The 20,660-nt window shown below is 39.7% G+C and overlaps 1 protein-coding gene across 3 annotated transcripts in view; it reads left to right on the top strand.

Moving 5' to 3' along the window:
- GALNT7 (polypeptide N-acetylgalactosaminyltransferase 7) overlaps positions 1-18,854 on the top strand; it is a 74,345-nt gene extending 55,491 nt beyond the window's left edge. For 2 of the 3 annotated variants that reach the window (XM_072862515.1, XM_072862517.1), the window contains exons 5-12: positions 120-199; positions 2,421-2,603; positions 5,667-5,784; positions 7,729-7,851; positions 9,925-10,143; positions 12,328-12,426; positions 13,757-13,885; positions 16,616-18,853. In XM_072862515.1, coding sequence (XP_072718616.1) covers positions 120-199; positions 2,421-2,603; positions 5,667-5,784; positions 7,729-7,851; positions 9,925-10,143; positions 12,328-12,426; positions 13,757-13,885; positions 16,616-16,753 — 1,089 coding nt within the window. In that variant the 3' untranslated portion in view covers positions 16,754-18,853. Of the gene's footprint in view, positions 1-119; positions 200-2,069; positions 2,253-2,420; positions 2,604-5,666; positions 5,785-7,728; positions 7,852-9,924; positions 10,144-12,327; positions 12,427-13,756; positions 13,886-16,615 lie in introns of all 3 variants that reach the window. The other variant, XM_072862516.1, reaches the window with a different exon arrangement.
- Positions 18,855-20,660: the final 1,806 nt, after the last annotated feature.

Raw genomic sequence — 20,660 nt, 5'->3', positions numbered from 1 at the left:
ATTTGAGCTTCATTTTTTTTGTTTATAATATGAAAGTATTTCAGTGTAAATAAGCTTAATTAAATCATCGTGATCTCGTATACAGAAATAGAAATGACTTTACTTTTTTTCTTTTGAAGGTTTTGGTTTACCTTGATGCCCATTGTGAGGTGGGAATTAATTGGTACGCTCCACTTATAGCTCCTATATCTAAGGACAGGTAATGTTCTCCTGTTATTTCCAGTGTCTGGCCTCTTAGAAAGAAAAAGTCACAATAACAAACTTCAGTAACTTCAGTTTTCAAACTATAGTCAATATGTTTTATATCTATATCAATATATATCTATATGGAACTATATCAATATTTGCTGTATGGTGATTTTATTATCTCCCAGCATAAAAGCTATGTAAGGAGGAAGAAAAACAGGCAAATAAATCTTTGGATAGTTTATTTCAATAGGCATACTGAATATTTTGTTTAGTATAGATTAAATATAAGATAACTCTTGTCTTCTGCAGCCATCTGAGGGTCTGTTATAAAAATGTTCTGTTCTCGCTGAATAAGGAGCCTGATTAAACAAAGTAACTAAAGGAAAACGTGATTTTTGGTAGAGGAAAAGTAGCAGCAAGTGTTTTGATTTAACAGGGATTTAAAGCCCCTATGATCTCAAGAGTTTTATAACTTTCTCATCTTTGGTCTTGCAATATGGTCGTCTTTGTTTCCTCTGAAGCACTTGGAGGATTGCCTCTAGCGAACCGAGGCCAGGGCTTGAGCCTGTCTGCCGCAAGCCCAGAGGCTTGCTAGGAGTCAGCGGTGGAAATGCCTGCGCTGCGGGCGTGGGGTCTGTGAGAGGTGACAGAAGAGGGAGATCCCCAGGGGCTTCATTTCTTCCAGCTGTTGAAATGCTGTTGTTGCTGTGTGCTACCGCACTCTTAGCTTGTGTGGTTGGGGGGGTATGTGTGTTTAGGAAACCATGTGCTTGTTTAAAGTCTTTAATCCCATAAAATAACTGCTTAATCCTAAAAACTATTTGTTAACCTGTCGTACTACCAGAATTTTCTTGATTTTTTTTTTGGTGTGTTTTAAAGGCTGTAACTCAGCTTCAAGACTATATTTGGGCCAGGATACTAGACAGAAGGTGGAAGTGCTTGTGTGCTTCCATCAGAGGTGTGTTGCTCTTTTACACGAGGAAGGCAGGTGAGGGCAGGCAGCTTTAGAGGCATCCTCCAGCACCGCCCGCAGAGGCGGAGGGTACGGGAGGACCGGGGTGCCGAGGGCAGCACTCAGCAGCCTTCTTCCAAACCCTGGTCCCCTGGGTGCGGCGTGCTGCCGCTTCTGCCTCAAAGAGGAGGACAGAGTTAGCGTTTCTCTCCCCACCACCACTTGTTTTTCTATCTCATAGGATTTGACTTAAAAAGATGGAGGTGCTCCAAGTTTGGTCACCGTGGAACTCATTTGGAAAATTTGGGGAGAATAACGAGATTAATGTCTTTTCCTTGGTGAATATTCTGCATGATAGATCACAATGAGGAGCATATTGCAAATAGAAAAGGAAAAATTCTGCTGAAGACTGCTGCTAGGAGCACTACTAACGTTTTTTTGTCCTGAGAAGCTGGATTTGCAGGGCAGTTGAATAGGACACAATAGTGAAAATCCATGTTTACGCTAGTAAAAGCTAAGAGCTTATCATACTTGTTGACAGCTAAGATCTGATATGAATAGAAATTATGGGAAATAATAATACTGTGAGAACCCTAGCCCTCTAAAGGCTCCTGTGTTGCCTCCAGCAGTGCTTTATTAGAAGACTGATGTCAAGAAATATACATAAAGGAAAAAGTATTGATAAATGAATTGACATATTAGCATTTCAGACCTAAATTTTCTGCTTTCAGAACCTCTTAAAACAACATAAGGAAAGGACTGTCTCTTTCTTCTTCTAATGAGGCTTCACTTCTTAAGATGTTTACAAGTGACTTTTCATATAAACTGCTCTATAAGATTAATGATTAATGGTGTAAATTTCAGATTAGACAGATTACTCTTCTGAAATTGTATTTTGCTCTTTCTTTCCCTTCTATAAATGTTTCAGAACTACATGTACTGTACCTCTAATAGATTACATAGATGGGAATGATTATTCCATTGAGCCACAACAAGGTGGGGATGAAGATGGTTTTGCCAGAGGGGCCTGGGACTGGAGTTTGCTATGGAAACGAATTCCATTAAGCCACAAGGAAAAGTCCAAACGAAAACATAAAACTGAGCCTTATCGGTAAAGAGAGCTGTTTACATACTGTGAATCGTGATGAATAATTGTCTAAACCCTTTCGTTTTTCCCTCCCTCCCCCCTCTTTTCCCATGAACTACGGTCGGTGCACGCGTGCCACGCGGGTCCTTGCGCATAACCGCGTCTTCCCTGCCACCATCCGCCACCCTGCAGAACCACATGCACTGTGCCGCTTATAGATGTCATAGATGGCAACACCTATAAGATTGTGCCGCAAGGGGGTGGTGACGAAGATGGGTTTGCTAGAGGAGCGTGGGATTGGAGTATGCTATGGAAGAGGGTTCCCTTGACCAAGCGAGAGAAGGAAAGCAGAAAGACAAAAACTGAACCGTATCGGTAATCACTAAATCACTTACCCTTTTCTGTTTTTCTGAAGTGGGTATTGATCCACTAAAACTTGCATGTAATTCTAGCCTGAAAATCTTCATATTTCTAACCACACCAGCTGCTTTGTTTAATTAGGCCTGTTTGCCACAACTGACTATGTGTTCAAAATACCTTTGCTACCTTGTGCTGCCTCTCCATTCCTGCTCTTGTGTGGTTAATAGGGTGCACATTAGAATGACAAGATTTTGTTTGGCAAAATAAAATACTGTATGACTTTGTTTCCAGGGGAAACTTTATTTAGCTATGATACTTTTTTTAAAGTAGTGTTGGAAACAACAGTGCTTATTTAACCATTTGATTTGAAATAACGAGCATGCTGTGAGTATTTATAATAGCCAGTAATGCATAAAATCTGTAGCCTGCTGTCATGGCTTGATGCATGCATACAGCTCATGGATTATGCATGTGCATCAAAAAAATCCCTTTTGTCATATTTCTCCCACTTGCTTCATAATAGATCACATCTGACAAAGAAGCATACTATTTAAGAGTCTTAGCTAGATATTTTCTAAGGTCTCAGTGTGTGTTGGGATTTTAATTCAATACACATAATATAAAAAATTAAAAACAAAAAACCCCACCACCTTATTTTCTGGGAAAACTCCAATAACTTTCACAGAGGTCCCACCTTTTTCTTTCGCTTTGTAGGGGGGTATGCTTTCTTCCCAGCAAACAGAAACTGGCTAGAAACCCTAGCTTAGAAACTAGGGTTTCGAGATGGCTTTTCAAGACTGGGAGGCTGTGGTTCTGCTGTTTTTTATTACTTTCCCCTTCACACTTAACTAATCGTGTTACTACATTTGAAAGCAATCCTCACATCTTCAGAATCTAATGTCTTCTATTGCTTGTATATATGATTTAAACATTGTAAGAACTGATGTTGGTAATTCCCTATCCTCACCCGTGATTGTTCTCTGCTAAAATGGCAACACATGCAAGGAAGTTATGAAGCTTTGATCTGTTTCGTATACAGTATAAATAATACCATTTTCTGACAAGGCTGTCCACATTGGAACTTTAATATTCGCTTAGAGGGGGATAAACTATTTCAAACATCACTGTTGTGCTCTGTGTTTACCATCCAAACAGGTCTTAAAATCCTTTAAACTGTTTCCAGAAACACAGAACACATGTTCTCAGAATGGTTTAAAAGATTGCTTTATTTTTAATAATACTTTCAGAGTTACAGTGCTTCTTCTAAAAAGAGACATTCCCTGCATCTGTTTATTTCCAGGCTGTATGCATTTTGTTGCAGCAATACCAAGGCAAATAAGACAGAGTAAAAGTCTTGCTGAAACTGTAGCCAGGATTGCCTTGTTTAAAAAGAAAACAAATAAAACCCAAAAACCTCAACAGCTTAAAGCGCAGAAACAAACCTTTTGTAATGTGAGAACTGCCTCAGGACTGGATCCTTCTTTCAGAAATATTATGCTTACCTCTTCGTATCCTATAAAATAAACTACTGAGCTTATGCAGGTTTTGCTGTGTTCTTTAACACACTTGACAGCACGTTGGAGGCCAAGACTGAAACTTCAGCATCTGAGGCCTCTGCGCTTGCCGAGTCTTGATGGTGCTGAGGAAGACCAGTGGTGCAGGAAAGCCCCAGGGCTGTGCTCTGCAGCCTGCTTCTCCCCGCTCTGCTCGCTGGCTTCCTACCCTTTCAACCCCTGCCATGCAACAGCAGTGGTGGAGGAAAATGCAGTAAGCAGGCACGTAGCAGCGGACATGTAGGAGTAACTCGGCATCTGATCGGGTGATTCGGAGAGCAGCTGAGCTGAGAACCATCATGCTTAACTCGGCGGCAGACCCAGCAGCTCTGTTTTTGTTGTTGCCCTGCCCCTGCCCCGCGGAGGGGGTATATGCTAACCCAGGGGTTATTTTTTCTGAAGCAGTTCTCCGGGCATTTATGTGCAGAAGGGGAATACGTAATCGTTGCTGTTAAAAGCAGCACCACCAAGTTAAAAATCTAGTGGAATGAAGAGACTGAATAGTGCTAGAAAGGACCCGTCTCTCAGTACTTTGGTCATGAAGGAATATTGCAGTTGTGTTTTACTTGGCTTACCAGAGTGATCTGGAGTCTTGGATCCTCCTCCTTTCAGTGCTGCGGATCATCTGAAGTCAGAAAGAATTCCCTTTTTTCCTTACCAGCTTTTTTTCTAAATTGCCAACTTAGTGGGGACTCCAGCTTTTATCCATTTGGATTTTTATATATTTATTGATCCTCAGGTGAAAAACACTTGGTATGTGTGCTGGAAATGGCTTAACACATCCTACGCTCTATTTCAGCGTGAGCAAGCAACCAAAGAATTTTGGTTAGAGCCATTTTGCAAAAGTGCTCTAATCCAAGCCACAACGTCTTTTTAACACATTAAAACTTGCTAATTGGACCCTAGCATAACATGGAGGGATTTACAAAGCCATATTAAAAAAAACCACTAAACCAAAATGGAAACCTTGTACAATTTGATCCAGGCCCTCTTAAAAATTTCACTGAGGATAATGAAAAGTGTCTCATATGGCAGTGGTAGAAAAAGAGCCAGAGGGACAAGATAGAAAGGTATCATTTAGCTGGAAAAACTGTGTTGCTTGTGTAATAGGCAATAAGTTTCAATGTGGCAGTTCCTCAGAGCATAAGCTTTAAGTCTGCTATACGGTCTCATCTGTTACCTCAGCAACTTCAGTGACTTTCAAGAGAGAAAGTCTTGCCACCCTGATTCTTACCTTTTTTATTTTAATAGAAGCACACTGGCTGGCTGAATGGATAATTCCAACCAAAATTTTGTATAATTAAAAAAAAAAAAAAAAAAAATCTGTAACTTCACTAGAAATTATGCAGATGTCATTTCAGAAAATAGCTGGAAATCGATGACAAAGCTTTATGATTCTTCAGTGTATTGCCATTTATCTCATCTTTATTCTATGTTAACAGTGAATTGCTTCCTTAATCAATGCTTTCTCCAAGTGTTATCATATCCTTTTGGCAGAAGGAGTTACGTTGTCTTCCTCTTTCAGGTCCCCTGCAATGGCTGGTGGATTGTTTGCTATTGAACGCGATTTCTTCTTTGAACTGGGTCTCTATGATCCAGGTCTTCAAATCTGGGGTGGTGAAAATTTTGAAATCTCTTACAAGGTAACACCAAAAATTGAAAACTAATTCAGTATAGTATGTACCTTTTTCGGCAAATACTTCTCTTTGGAGTTCAGACAGACCTACCTCTGATTTGCACCACCTCTGTCTCCTGAAGCCCAGGAGGTTTTGTTGCGAGGAGGTGTTGTGGCAGACGTGTGTGTCCTCGGTGGTTCCTTGTGGGCTTTGGGGCAGAAGTGTTCAGACAGGTGGCCTCCTGCTGACACCCGAATGCTGAGTAATCTAGATTTTGTTAATGGTTTGGGATCACACGCAACCCTAAATATCTAATCTGAAACCAAACTGGCAAATTTTATGGGGAGGAACTGAGTGCTTTTGTGGTGAGTACAGAAAAATGTTGTTTCGAATGAAAGTGGTTATAGAGAACAAGTAGCACTCAGTTTATGCATAGATGCCTGTAAAGTATATAACGATGAAACAAAAAGTAATCTGCCCTGGCTTCCTCCTCCCTACCATTTTTATGGGTGAAAAATGATCTCATATACTTTTCAAAATTTCAGGAACTTCTTTACAAGAGAAGTCTTCATAATTGAAACACTAACTGCATAATTCATAATCACTGCAGAAGATTTTATTTTCACTACTAGGCATATGCATGCTCTTCAGTTAGCAGGAAACGTAAGATGATAATCATAAGCTTCTTGTAGCTTCAGTATTCATAATGACACAAGTGGTAGGCAGCAGGAATCTCTCCCAATTAACAAACAAAAGTGGAGACATCTAATATCCTCAGCAGCGATCTGTGAAATAGTAGCTGAATTTTACTAAAAGTACATTCAGAGCTCCCCTAGCTACTCTTGCTCTTCACAATTTTGAGGAAAGCTCTGTGTGCACTTGCTCAGCTGTAAATCCATATGCAAAAGGTAGTTATTGAGGATGTTACACATACAAGGTCTTTATCCTTCTAATTCTCCATCTTGCTTAGAGCTAAATCATGATTGAAATTACATACAGTAGTTTTGTAATTGAAGTTCTGATTATGTAGAGACCTCCAAATTGGTTTCATGTAGATCACAACCAATCTTCAGAAGAACTAAGTGACATTTATCAGTCTTGCATGCTTGCTTCCCAGATAGCAAATATAACGGCCTTGCATATCTGAGGGGGTTTTTTGATGCAACTTAAGAAAATTAATATGATGATGCAATGAAGGAAGTAAAGTATTCCGCGCATCTTTCCTAATACTGTTAAGTCATATTTTTAATCTGGAATTCAGACTAATTTGGAACATCCCCAAAGTTAGCTTGAATTTCGATTTGATGCTGCATTTCAAACTTGTCAAAACTATGAGCAACTAAATTCAGATTTAGGTATGTTTTCTTTTCCCCATAAATGGATTATCCAAGGACATGTGGGAGAGAGGGAATTTCAGAATGGTAATATGTTTTACACATTTTTTTCTTTTCAGCTACTATAGTTAAAGAAAAATCTGTTTGTACTTGGAACAATGGGTTACCAAAGACATCCTTATCTCCTACTAGTCTTTATTTCAGTCTTTAACTTAAATGTGATGGGCATCTAACCAAAACCCATCTTAGTGATGGTATGTGAATTGCTTTAATAAATCAAAATATTATTGATTCTGTCATAATAAAAATTACCTAGTTCCAGATTTTGTGCACTCATTCATTACGGTTGTTTTAAAATAGCAATGGAATGAGATGGCAAACTTTTTTAAAAGCTTTTTTAAAAAGTAATTTAGTTGAGTAATTTCATGGCTGAGTTGAAGATGTACTCAATACAGCCTTTCATTTCAGAGACCTATTATGTTTATGCTTACATCTGAAGCAAAAATATTTAAATATATCACACAGTTGGTACAGTAAGAAAAGTAGTTGACACTTCTTCCATAATTTATTATCTATTTGTCTGTCTTAAATTCCTGTGCATATATATTAATATCTCCACCTTTGCTTTAACTTGTAGATCTGGCAGTGTGGGGGAAAACTGTTGTTTGTTCCCTGTTCTCGTGTTGGACACATCTATCGTCTGCAGGGTTGGCAAGGAAATCCACCCCCTGTGTATGTTGGGTCTTCTCCTACATTGAAGGTACTGTTTTGCTGCAACCTTGAAGGTCGTTTTTGATTTTAGGTAACAGTTTTAGATAAATCTTTTTAATTATCAGTAGCAATTTAGAGAGCACTTCATCCAAAGCTATTTAGTGTCTAAAGCTAAGATGGTCATCCCCACGGGAGGGAAATCTTTGTGCCAATCCCACTGTTATTAAGAGCAGAGATTCCTGGAACCCGTCTTCTTGCTCCACGCCTCCCCATCTTTGAGGTACAAATCACGTTTCCTCTTACTTACTCTCAGTACCCCAAGCCTTTGCTGCGCTGTGCCCAACTGAAGTACAAGCAACTCTAGTAACTACAGCACACTCCTGCAGATGATGATCATGGGTTTGAAATGGATCGATAGGGTATGATCCTAGGCTTGATAGGGTATGATCCTAGGCTGAGTTAGCGAATGCTGTAATCTAGCATCTCTCAGACCTTTGTGGCTGCATTTGTTAATTAAGAAGCAGTGAATGACACCCGGGCCAATGGCATGCTCTGCACTTCATCGTAAAGGTTGGTAACTGCTCAGGCACCTTGCAGGTTCGGAAGTGTTGCTCAAGCCATTGATGTTAAAAGTAGACATCACCTCAAGAAAAGAGTGAGCCAGCTGTCTGTATCTGAAGAGATAACTTGAATCAAGAAAAACTGTTTCATCTAAGTTTCCACCTACCAGCAGGAAGAGAGACGACCCTCCTGTTACGGTTTCCTATTGCCTGGTTTAAGCTTCCTCTTGTGCAGTGTTTTGGCATTAGTAAATCCTGTTCCCAAGGACCCAGTTCTTTGTAAATTCCAATCCCAGAGCATCTTCCTAGACGCTACCTGTGATTATGACTACTGGTAGGGTTACAGAGTATGGCTTGAGCCAAGCTAGCAGTTGGTTCTATTGAAAAGGGAATGCCCAGCCTTGCTTAATGGTAGAAAACTAACCTGGCACCCAAAAAAAAAAAAAATCCTCTATTAGTAATGTGGGTTGATTAACATTTCGATCAAACAAGCACGAGGACCAGTACAAGGGAGGGTAGGGGTAAATGGGCACAGCTGGGAGTGGAGACAGGGTAGCAAATGATAGCTCCATTGCTCAGTGCAGGCAAGATGTTTGTTTGCCTTGTCTGAAATTATAAAAACCATTTCACTTTTCTGAAAAGCTGATCAAAAATACCTTCTGCATATCTAAACACCTTACATGAGTCTGCTCATCTGCTTACTGAATACAACAAAACACTGCTGAGTGTTCTTAAATATTAAGTTGCTTCTCTGTACAAGGCAGGATGCAGGAATAGCTTTCTCCCTCTTTGGGCACCCTCCTATCCCCATAGTAAATGTGCTTTTTTATAGCTTTGTTCAGTTTGTGCTGGATGTAGATTAAAGTAAAACTCACAATAATTTGTGCCTTTAGTCAGACCTATTAAGACTGTTTTAACACCAGGTCATTAATGCTAGAAGAATGGTACAGAGGGAGGTGTGCGTCTAGAACATGTACAGGTAATATAGAGATAGGAGCCATCAAAGAGACTGAGAAGAAAGATGTGAGGGAGAGGCTTGTTCACCAGGCGAGCTATTCACTTTTTCCCCTTCTCCAAGCAGCACTAAACTACTTTACTTACGAAGATAAAATCTCCTTGGTGTGTCATAGCTGACCCGTTTAAGACTTATTTTTTCACCCTTAGTGGACTAATGCATATCATTCTCTGTATTAAAACTGTAGACAGTGAATACAAACTCTGAATTGCAGTTCTGGTACACAGCAAATAATTGCAACACTTTATTGCACCCATAACTGAAGAGTATTTTCAAATAAACATTCTCTAAACTTAAAGAAAGACTTCGTACTCTCATTAAGCAAGACAGTTTATTTTGCTGGCTTCAGTCCTAACCTGTCGTTAGAAAATAATACGCATGTGTCTTGTATAATCTGCTGAAGGTGATAAATTACTAATGCTATATAATAATTTCATGCTGTCACTTTTTAAGAGGAAAAATCCTTAAATTTCTGGAATTAACATGCAGTTATGTCTGACCTGTTGTGTGTGCTTTGAGGTAGCAGCAATGTCCTTGTTCTTCACAGAACTATGTCAGAGTTGTAGAAGTGTGGTGGGACGAATACAAGGATTATTTTTATGCCAGTCGGCCAGAGACAAAAGCACTACCCTACGGAGATATATCTGAGCTGAAAAAATTCCGTGAAGATCACAACTGCAAAAGTTTTAAGTGGTTTATGGAAGAAATAGCATATGATATAACTTCATATTATCCACTACCACCTAAAAATGTGGACTGGGGAGAGGTAAGTACAGCACGTAACCTATATTTATTTTAGGAGCTTTTTTTAAAAAGATGGGGAATTCAAAAGGAAGCGATTGTTACTTGACATCAATCTGAGAACAGGCTCTTTGATTACTGCTATACTAAGGTACATGATACTAGCCAGAGAGCTATAGAGATACGACCCTAGGAAAAAAATATATATACTCTAAGAGGTGCGATTTTTCGAATTAGCTCCGTAGTTCCTTGAAGGATTATTTTATCTCTAGCCCTGTCTTCAGTTATCTCTAAAGCTCTTTTTTCCATAATTGGAATGTAGTTTTTCTTTAAAAGAAAAAAACGTGAATCCTGTGTGTGTAGGAGTATTGGCAAAGATTAATAGGTGAAAATCTCTTTCTGTGAAGGCCTAGAGAATAGATCATGAAATCCAGGTGGAGTACATTCTCCCAACGTTTGCTAGCCTGTGATGTGCTCATACAGTTACAGCCTCAGTAAATCCCTTATCTGCATGGAATAGTTTGATGTGATTCTGTAACAGTCATCTCCAGCATTACTGTATAAGAGTAAGGTTGTGCTAAATTAAGGATGTGGTTACAAATTCAGCATTTTCCCCGTGGTTTGACCCAGCATTGTCACCGGGCAGGTGGAGGACGCTTTGCTGAACCCTGGCTGTTTCATTCCAGCTTTTAGTCCACACCTCAAGGAGCTCCTGCCTGCTTTCAAATGAGTTGAGGGATTTTTTGTTTGGGTTGTTTGGGGTTTTTTTAATCTTTTTCATCTGGTTCCAGCCTTGCCTTGTCTCTCCTATCAATTTTACTTTTGTAGGTCATGGAGGCAAAATCAGAAAATTATCTCGCTAGCAGGGGAGGAGTGCTGTGTCCCACCAAATTTAACCTTCTTTCCCAAGATATGATGGACCCATTTCTGTAACTTCAAAAGAGCATTAGAAAGTACAGGTGTATGCTGTTTCCTATGGCCAAGAGTGTGTCATCTCTAACTTCTCTGAGGAATTAGTGATATAGAGCATGTGCATGGTGGAAGGGGATACAAATAGTCTTGTATCTGAGGGATCAGGTGAACAATCCCAGCTTTATTTCTTACCTAAAAGCTAGCACAGAGCGTCAGTTACTACATTAGCCTTAGACCTCATTTTGAATCCACATAAAGGCTTAGGAAGGCATGTTATATATTACTATTCACTGAGGCGAAAGTATCTGAAGAGAATAAGATAATAATGGCCGCCTTGCGGGAAATCATCCCTGATAAAAGTGAATGGTTCTGGTGAAGTAACAGGAAAGTTGGAAGTTCAGAGACTTCTCTGAAGCTTTCTTCAGCTCTTCTTCACTGGCTGCCAGTTACCCTACATCTGAGAAATTTTTTTCCCCACCTATTTGTAACACAGCACTAATTGCATTTCCAAACTGTCGGGAATGAAAGTGTGGGGTTCATCTTCCCTAATGCTCTCTGGAAGTCGGGTCTAAGCTTAGTGCTCCAGACTTTCTTCTGCCGTCACGAAGAAGAACAAGGCTCTGGCAAAGAAAATAGGTCTGGAAAGAATGTTATTTGTGTCATAAAGTCTTTGTAAAGCTGTTTGCTGGCCCTTCTGAGAAGGGAATGGGATAATCAGCAGTTCCGGCATGCTTTCTGACAGGACTTTTGTTCTTTATTCCTACGCCTGTGCCTGCCCCTCATCAATTTTATCTCTTTTTTTTCCACATAATTGCTGCTGCAGAAGGTACTTCTGAGCAACCAGGTCGGTGGGCTGTGCATGGCTGCCTTTAATAACGGCGTGCGTAACTTCTCTGCATCACGTTTCACTCAGCCACATGATGAGAGCAACTTAGCTGAGCTCCTGCTTTATTTATGAAGACCTGGGAGACTGAACATGCTTTGATAGGAGATTGAATAAATTAAAATACTTGAAAGTCCTACATTTCGGTGTCATTAATTTGAAACTGAGCTTTGCCACTCTCGCTTTATCAGTGTCCTCTAACTCACGTAAGAGCCCACAAATTAGCACAGGCAGCTCAAAGCTTCCATCTCCCAGAATGGTTAACATCGGTATTTAAATTTCATACACAGGCTTGTCTCATATCTCTGTGGCAGATATCTGTTTCTGGTTTGAAAGATAAGTGGGAATTTTCTGAACTCCTTCACACTTATTTTTTCCTTGAGACTAACTTAGAGTGCAAAACCTCTTTTCCAGATTAGAGGCTTTGAAACCTCTTACTGCATCGATAGCATGGGGCACACCAACGGTGGCTTTGTTGAGCTTGGACCGTGCCACAGAATGGGAGGAAATCAGGTAAGAAGCTTGGAGGCAAGTCTGAAGGAGAATTGCTTGCAGTGGATGATAACAGGCCAGTTTTCTGTTAAGTCTGTACATAAAGTCACTTGGGTGCCAGCTACAAAAATGGGAGTTAGGGATTTTCCATAAGCATACTGACATTGCTAAAATACAGGAATCTGAAAATGTCATTTCAAACACAGACGGTACAAAATTGAAGGCAAATTCATAATCTCTTCTTCAGTGAAGCAGGTATGTGAGGAAGCAAGAACTGTGTTTTAAAGCAACCATATCACCGCATTAGAACAACTGTAGCTCTTAACATTGCTGCTGATTCATCATTTATCTTCACCTAATTAATCCTTCAGGAAACAACCCCCTCACTCAATTATTTCACAAAGTTGTTTTGCTCTAATGGAAGTATAAAACACTTTTGTGCAGTAACTCATCTTCCACCACAGGAGACAAGAAATTGAATACAAATTTGTCTCTGCTTTATTTACAAATTAATTGGCAGAACATAATTACTCATAGATGGTTGCAATCCAAGCTGCTATCGTGTTTGACCTATATCTTCACAAACCTACCCACACTACCACAGAAACATGCTGTTGTGTATTTACATCTCCTTTTTTGGACAGGAAACTTTTCAGCATTTAAAGTCCTTATTTATGCTGATGTAGACATGAACCAGGCAAGTTTTGTCATGGCAGTTGTGAAATCACGTGCAGGATGATGCTTTTAAAAATCATATTTGGGTTAGCTCCTAGTAGCCCATGGATATGTCTCTTTTATTTTGATATTTCATTTAAAAGTTACCTAAATTACTTGTTCTGTATATGTTACCCCCAAAAACCCTGTAACAATTATTTCATAGAAAGTAGCTAGGATAATATTTTTGTATCTGAATGCATTGTTTGATTTCCTCCATGGGTAAAATGCCAAAGTTTTACTGTCTTCACATGAAATTACTGTTCAGGACCAAGGACTTGCTGCCAGACCTTTAGAAAAGAGAGCAGGTTGTTTGGCCATCAAATCATCCAAAGGCTTTTAATCAAACACTTTCAGAAGTCTCCCAAACAGGGATCCCTTTATTTTTATCATTTTTGTCGTGCTAGGTAAGTTTCTTAGCCTTCTGAATCCTACAGGAAAGTTATCCATGAAATTGAGTGTCATGATAGTAAAAGTGCGTTACATCATGTAAAATAAAGAGCCCTCCTGAAAGATAGGTGTAGTAACACCAGAGAATATTTTGAATGATGCGATTTTGTTGGTATTTTCAGTGTTTCTAAAATACTCATTATTTTGAGGCAACTGTTTAAAAAGTGGCTTTTTTTTTTTCTATTAGCTTTTCCGAATCAATGAAGCTAATCAACTCATGCAGTACGATCAGTGCTTAACTAAAGGACCAGATGGATCCAAAATTATGATTACACACTGTAATCAGAATGAATACAAGGATTGGCAATACTTCAAGGTATGCAACAGATATATAGCAGAAAGAAATTACAATTTGCATCCTGCTTTTATGCACCTTTTTTAAATTATGTATATCTGAAAATAAAGATCTACGACAAGGTTAACTGAACCAAGTGGAGTAAATTGTTAATTGCACATTCTCGGAGATGTGTGCTTGCCAGGAAAACTTCCTCTAGGGAAAGATGTTTTTGCTAGCGGTTCTAGTTGCTGTCTTCTGTAGCAAAATCTTTAAGGAAAATCTCATGAGGCTACACGTGCTGCCGCAGGTATGTTAGGAGTTAGCACTTGTCTCGGAAGAAGCAAAGAGGATGCCCACTACCAATGACAGAGTTTATAAAAGCTTTTTGTGCCATCACCCTCTCTGCTTGTATGCTTTCTATCAAGAAGGTTTCTTTATCTAATGGATGCTGTGGGAAGATTACTTAAATGCTGAGCTGCATTTAGCAGCTAGGGTCAATATTAGGTCTAATTTTGGGAGGTCTAAATTGAAGTGTGGTTCTGTTCAAAGGCAGAAGATCTTTTTAAGCTTACATAGGAATATGTAAACATAGTGTTACTCTTTGCCTTTTTGTGTTGTCTTTGCCTTCTTCAGCATTTCTTTTCCCTGTTCGTTAGCCGTTCTCTAATAACACGCTCTGTTGCGAATTCTGGGTGTGGTGCCATTATAATGCTATTGCAAAATCTATGAATCTTTAATAAAGACTTGGAATGTTGGCTGATATACATGCGAGGGCTGCTACAGTTTATTTAGTCGCTACATCTGTAAGTCTTCTATTAATTGTAGTTTTGAAAGTTATTTTAAGAAATGTCTAAGTTTATATTTCTGTTTGTCTCTTAAAAAATGAGACTGAATAGTCTAAGGGTGATGTTATCCTTGGAAATAGCCACACGTAACTTGGTTCTGTGTCTAAGAAACTCTTCTGTGTCGATTTTTCTTCAGTCTGTCTAGCATATTGCATCTTTATTAATTAATTAGCTGTTTACCTGGATTGTGTTTGTCTGAAAGACGTAGGCATTGTTGAGTGCAGAGAAACCTGTTTGCTACTCTTTAAGCCACCCTACTTTTTCTGATATTTGCATAGCTAGGAAATACCAAGCACCATAATGTCATTTCCACCCAGCTTTCTTGTGCCATATAGACAGACAAAATTCTTTAAACCTAAAATTTAAAAATAATAAGCAGCGTTCCAGTGCTTGCCGACTTCTGCTTTAATATTGGAATAATATATAGCACTTGTTAACTCTCCAGCCATTCTAGTGTGTCCCAGCATGTTACTTGGCTCTTCTCTAAGCATTTCTTTTATGCAAGAAGATCCATTTCCTCCACAGTGGTACCAAGTTGTGTAATTGTTTGCTTATTACCACAAGTTATAAGGAAGCCCAGTAGGCATGGTCTGAGCTGTAGAACAAAACACTGACTGGCTTCCAGAAGACAAAAAAAAAGGGGGGTGAGAGCGAAAGGACCACCAAGGGTGTGTAACCGAGCAGATACTAGAAATTTGGCACACTCTGCTGTGCAGTACGGAGGGTATGACCATTTCTTCTAACGAGGAGGGTGTAAGGAATGAAAAATGTTGTGGCCTCGTGTAAATGAAAGCTGCCAAGAGATTTTATCTGGTTGGTCGGTTGGTTGTTTCTGGAATGAACATTTGCGTGCCAGTTTGGTGAGCGTAACAGCTGTGCTGCTTGAGCGTTGAGCGGTAGCAGGACTTCGGTGCCCATAAGCAACCATCTAGAACAGGGCTGGCAGCGGTCTGCTTATTGCTTCGTTCAGGCATCTCTTTACCTCTCCAAGTAGAGGACACCCATGTCTGGCCACACGGCAGGAGCAGATATCGAGCCGAACCAACATTTGGACACGCACATGCACGTAGGAGTGACGGGACGATGGAGAGGGTCCCCGTGCCGGGGGCAGCGTGTCTTCCCATGGGCGCTGGGCCCACGGGGCTGGGCTGCGGGGCTCCAGCCGGCCGCGGAGCCGCGGCTTTGCCTCTGCTCCGTCGCTCTCCACGCCTGATGCAACTGGTCAGCGAGTCAGGGCTGCATCTGGTGCGCGGGGTCCGCAAGCGGGAGAGAAGCCACAGGCTGCTTTGCCAACGCGTGAGACTCGGGCATGGCAGCACAGGGGGTGTGGAAGGAGCCAAGCGTGCGAGTCTCAGCCTGAATGTGCTAGGCACAATAGGTCTGCAGTTACTTCGGCAGCCTCCTCTTGCTCCCAGGCCAGACTTGCTCTCATACCTTCTTCTCTTCCTTCTACCAGTCAAACAGGGAGCAAAGTTACTGCCTTCCCCCCCCCCCCCCACCAGTGTGGTTAACTTTGGTGTTGGTCAGTTGCTTTATGTGAGGGCTAACCAAGGGAGGATCTGCCCAGTGGAGTCGGTTCTCAGTGAGTTAGCTGTCCTCAAGAGTTACTCTTTCGGTTACAGGATGGATGAAAGGGCTGGGAGCATTTTAGACACAGTTTTGCTGATTTTCTTAGCAGTTTGCTGCCTAAGAGAGATGCAAGGCGTTTCAAGTGGACCTACACATATCAAACGTTTTGTAATATGAAGGCAGTGAAAATCTAGGTTTAACAAATAGTAAAATGAGTATAGAACTGATCTGTTCTGGGCCCCTGAAGCCTGCTTTTGTAAATAGCTCTATTACAGCTGTGAAGAAAATGTAAAAACAAACAAACAAACAAAACCCGCAAAAACCAACACATGTTCCTGATGATTTTGTTTTCCAGAATCTGCACAGATTTACTCACATTCCATCAGGGAAGTGCTTGGATCGCTCCGAAGTCCTCCATCAAGTTTTCATTTCAGAGTGTGACTCCAGTAAAGCAACGCAAAAATGGGAAATGAACAACATCCTTAGTGTGTAGACAGACAAAACCTACCTACTGACACATTAATTTGTACAGGACTGAAAATAGCCTGAACACTGCTGCAATTATTAACTTTGTACAGCTGCGAGCCTCCTGGCTTGGTTGAAGGACATAGACGAACTGTGATTATTACAATAACATTATCATCCGCAGTTAATGTTTACAAAACTGCTTTACCTTAAACTCTGTAGATGTTTACATCTTTTTGTTTTAAGATGTTGGTAAATTAATGTGCTGTTAGCTATGTTTCATAGGAACATAGTTAAAAGCGTTGTCGTCTTCTTTGGGATTACACTCAGGGGTCTGAAGGCAGTTTTTTTACACACACTTGAAAAGGTTGGAGTAACCAGATTTTCATAGAACTTGGTGGTTATCAACCTGTTGTATATTTTTATTTAATTTCACATCTTACTAAGCACTGCCACAGGTTATTAGCCAGGGTGGCCTTCTCTCACAGTCATGCTGCTTTTTTGGAAGGTGAATTTTCAACATATTTAGTGCCTCTTTCATTTCTCTCTTTCACAAGAAAAGCATTTGTTGGAAATTATACAGTGGATTTTTCTGAGCTGTCACCAGGGGTAGGGACCAGCCATACCACCCCATGTAATTATTGTGTTACTGAAGACAAATTTCTATTGCCAGTTTGGCTGCTCTACTTCGACTGAATGCTGTGTACAGTGCAAGGAAGAGCTTAGCATTGAGTTTAGCACTAATGTGGTACATTTTGATGGAAGTAAGCACCCTTGTGATTCCAGTTAAGAATTTATAAGCACTAACTTGCTTGTTTAAACCATGCCTTACATAAAAATAATTTTTAAAAAAAGAAATAAAATAAAGCTGCACAATTATGTAAAACTTAGAAAGAATCCAATGCTTCATTTATATTGTTATTTTAAATGGAAATCACTTAGAGGTGGACTAAAACTTTTAATTAGGAAAAAACATCCAGCTCCTTAACACATCTATGTAATTCTTTACAAGGACATCTGTCAACTAGTTTGGATGCCAGATTTAGATTTGAAAAGAGAAATGGAAATCCTGAAACCGCACTTATTCATACTAATTTTCTTCTTATTTTTGTCATTGGAAACTTTTCCTGAGGGATTACGAACACAAAATACAACCACTTGGTGCTATAGTGTACAGAATACAATGTGAAGAAGTAGTTTCTAAAAATGTTCTGGAAAGGAGTTCATGCAAACTCCCCCAGGAGTATAACTATTTACGGTGAATGAACAGAGAGGTGGAGGAGAAATGACTTATCCTCACTTCCTTAGTCCAGATTTTGTGACTGTTAAATGTTGACATCAGTGTACTGATTTCGTAAGAGTTATGCCTATAATGTCACAGTATTAAATATGACTAAATACTTCCCTGAAATCTAGAATAGCATTGCATGCAGCTTCCGTTGATGTTAACAAGGGTTATGTATCATATTTGGTGACAGAGTTTGATCTTTATAGGGCTGTCTGCACTGATCTATTAGTTCGGGATCTTTCCTAGTTTCTTTAAACTTCTCATCTATCCTTTCAGAGCTATGAAAAACAGAAAATAAAGGAGGGAGAAACTGGAAAAAAAGGAAAACAAGGGTGTGTGCCGGTACTTGTTCCTTGTGTGTATGAAAACTGACTCCATTTTTGTGTGTTGGGTAGATTAATTTAATCATACGACTATGCATAAGAGAAAGAATGGTGGCACATAAATTGTGCGGGTGTGCATTTTAAATGCGTATTTTGTGCAATTCATTGAAAGCTGATGCTGTATGTGAATATGAATCTGTATGTGAGACTGAAACCTTACAAAACATGAGATCATAAGAAGCTGTTGCTGTAATGACTTTTTCCTACTATAGCAGGCTTGGAAAAAAATAATTCCCATATTCTTGCTTTGTAAGTTGATGATAATATCACTATGCATTTCTACATATTTTATAAATTTGATTTATGCAGATTTTGATACACTGTATGTTTCTGTAGAAATTGTATAAATCTTTAAAAAATTTATTAGGGATAAATCTGGGAAACCTATGTATATCTTACTTATGGGTTGCTTGTTTTTTAGGTGAAGTAAATAAAATATTTGAATTTTTGCGTTTACTATACTTTTACAGAGTAAAAATGGATTATTATCTTTATAGAAACCCCATCTCTCTAAATCTAGACATCTCTAAATCTAGGCAACTTCAATATTACAAACTTACAAATATTGAAAGTGTTTTGTTTTATTTTTTATCTAGGTACTTTTTGTCGTATCTGTGGGGACTCGGGGTTTTTTTCCAGTGAAAAAAATGAAATTCCCACTGAGAGTTGCCATGTGGACACATTTGGATTTTTGTATCACCTGCCCTGATCTAACTAGGTAGATTTAATATGCTCATAGAAAATGAACGTGAGAATGATTTCTAAAGTAGAACCAAAGGTCAGGACTAGTTGGTAGTGTTTTGACTGTATATTTTACCATAATCCGTGTATGTTTCCACCAACAAATGTGTTTCAATCAAACATTTTTTTTTTTTCCTGAGAAGGTTTCTTAGCAAAAGAGTATGTAATTAAACCGGGACACAAAGACACGAGTTCTGGCCTAAGAGCAAACCTAAATGCTGAAATCTACAGCACTTTTTTACAGATGAGATTCTTCTTTCCCAGCTATGTCTGTCAGTGCACTTTTGTGTGTTCAGATTTCTAAAGGCTCCTTTGGCAAAGCCCTGGGGGTATAGCAGCGGCTGGTTCATGGAGGAAATACCCTCTTATGTACAGAAACAGGGACTGGTAGGAAGGAGGGGACATCTTTCTTCATTACTGGAGATCCTAGCACCAGGAGAACCAACAGCAGCCTTTGAGCAGTAGCAAAGACGCTGTCCCCATTGATGGCATCCTAGAATCAATTCATTCTCTTTCTCTAATGCCAGTCAATCCCCTTTACGACTATCTGCTTCTTCCATACCATCTGCCTCCAAATTGCAGTCCCTAAAGACAACAGTCAAGATCAACTTACTGCTCTGAAACTAGACCAAGAAGCCTGAGATCTGTTACACTGTGCCAGGGACAAAATTTTATGCTTATCTCTGATCTATGAGACTTTTCACAAGAAAAGAAAAAACACACCAGCAGCCTATAAAAACAGAAAAGATGCTTTGCTAGATGTTGCTGTATATCAAGCACCATTTTTCCTTTAGGTTAAAGAAGGTCAAATTACGCAAGATCCATAGAGGCACAGGAATTTCAGAACATGTAGGTGAAATTATCTACACCATTGAACACAAACTGTTTTTTTGTAAAAGCATTTATTGTTTGTTCCCTGCTGATGAGCTTAGATCCATCAGTTGCAATAGGTGAAAAGAAACAGCTCAGGAAGAACAAATAAGCAGTGTTTCTGTTTCTGGTTGTTCTTTTCCTTGCTATAAAAGGCATGGGAATACTAGGTCTTGCTGCGTTCTGAAATCTTATCTTGCTACATTTATGAAAGCAATCCTTGAGAAGTGTCAATGGTTATCTTCCAGAGTAATATTTACTTTCTGGGAACATCAGAAGTGGTTGCCAGCATTTAGTCCTTTGGTTGTTGACTTTACTTATCCTGCAAGCCTCCTCTGAACTCCTGTAGTGTTGCAATAGTAAGTTGTGTAGCTTGACTGGCACTGTATAGGAGGACTCTGTGTAGATTGAGTCTAGGTAGAAAAAGTGATAGGCTATCAAAAAATGTAGGTGAGTTTGCCTGCCTTTGGGTTTAAAAAAAAAAAAGTACATAAACTGTGAGTGACCCCTGAAGACTGAAGCCACTTTGGCCCTCCTTCTGGTCATCTTCCCTGACAGGCTGCTGCCGCAAGCGTGTGCGTTGGTGCTTGCTGCCTCGCTCATCGCACCGTCAGCTACGTTAACTAGTATGGAGCACAGCAAAAGTGGAAGAG

This window comes from Ciconia boyciana, chromosome 5, assembly GCF_034638445.1.
Source record: "Ciconia boyciana chromosome 5, ASM3463844v1, whole genome shotgun sequence".
Classification (NCBI taxonomy): domain Eukaryota; kingdom Metazoa; phylum Chordata; class Aves; order Ciconiiformes; family Ciconiidae; genus Ciconia; species Ciconia boyciana.
Note: the sequence above shows the minus strand (reverse complement) of the source record. Positions and strands in the feature narration are given on the sequence as shown.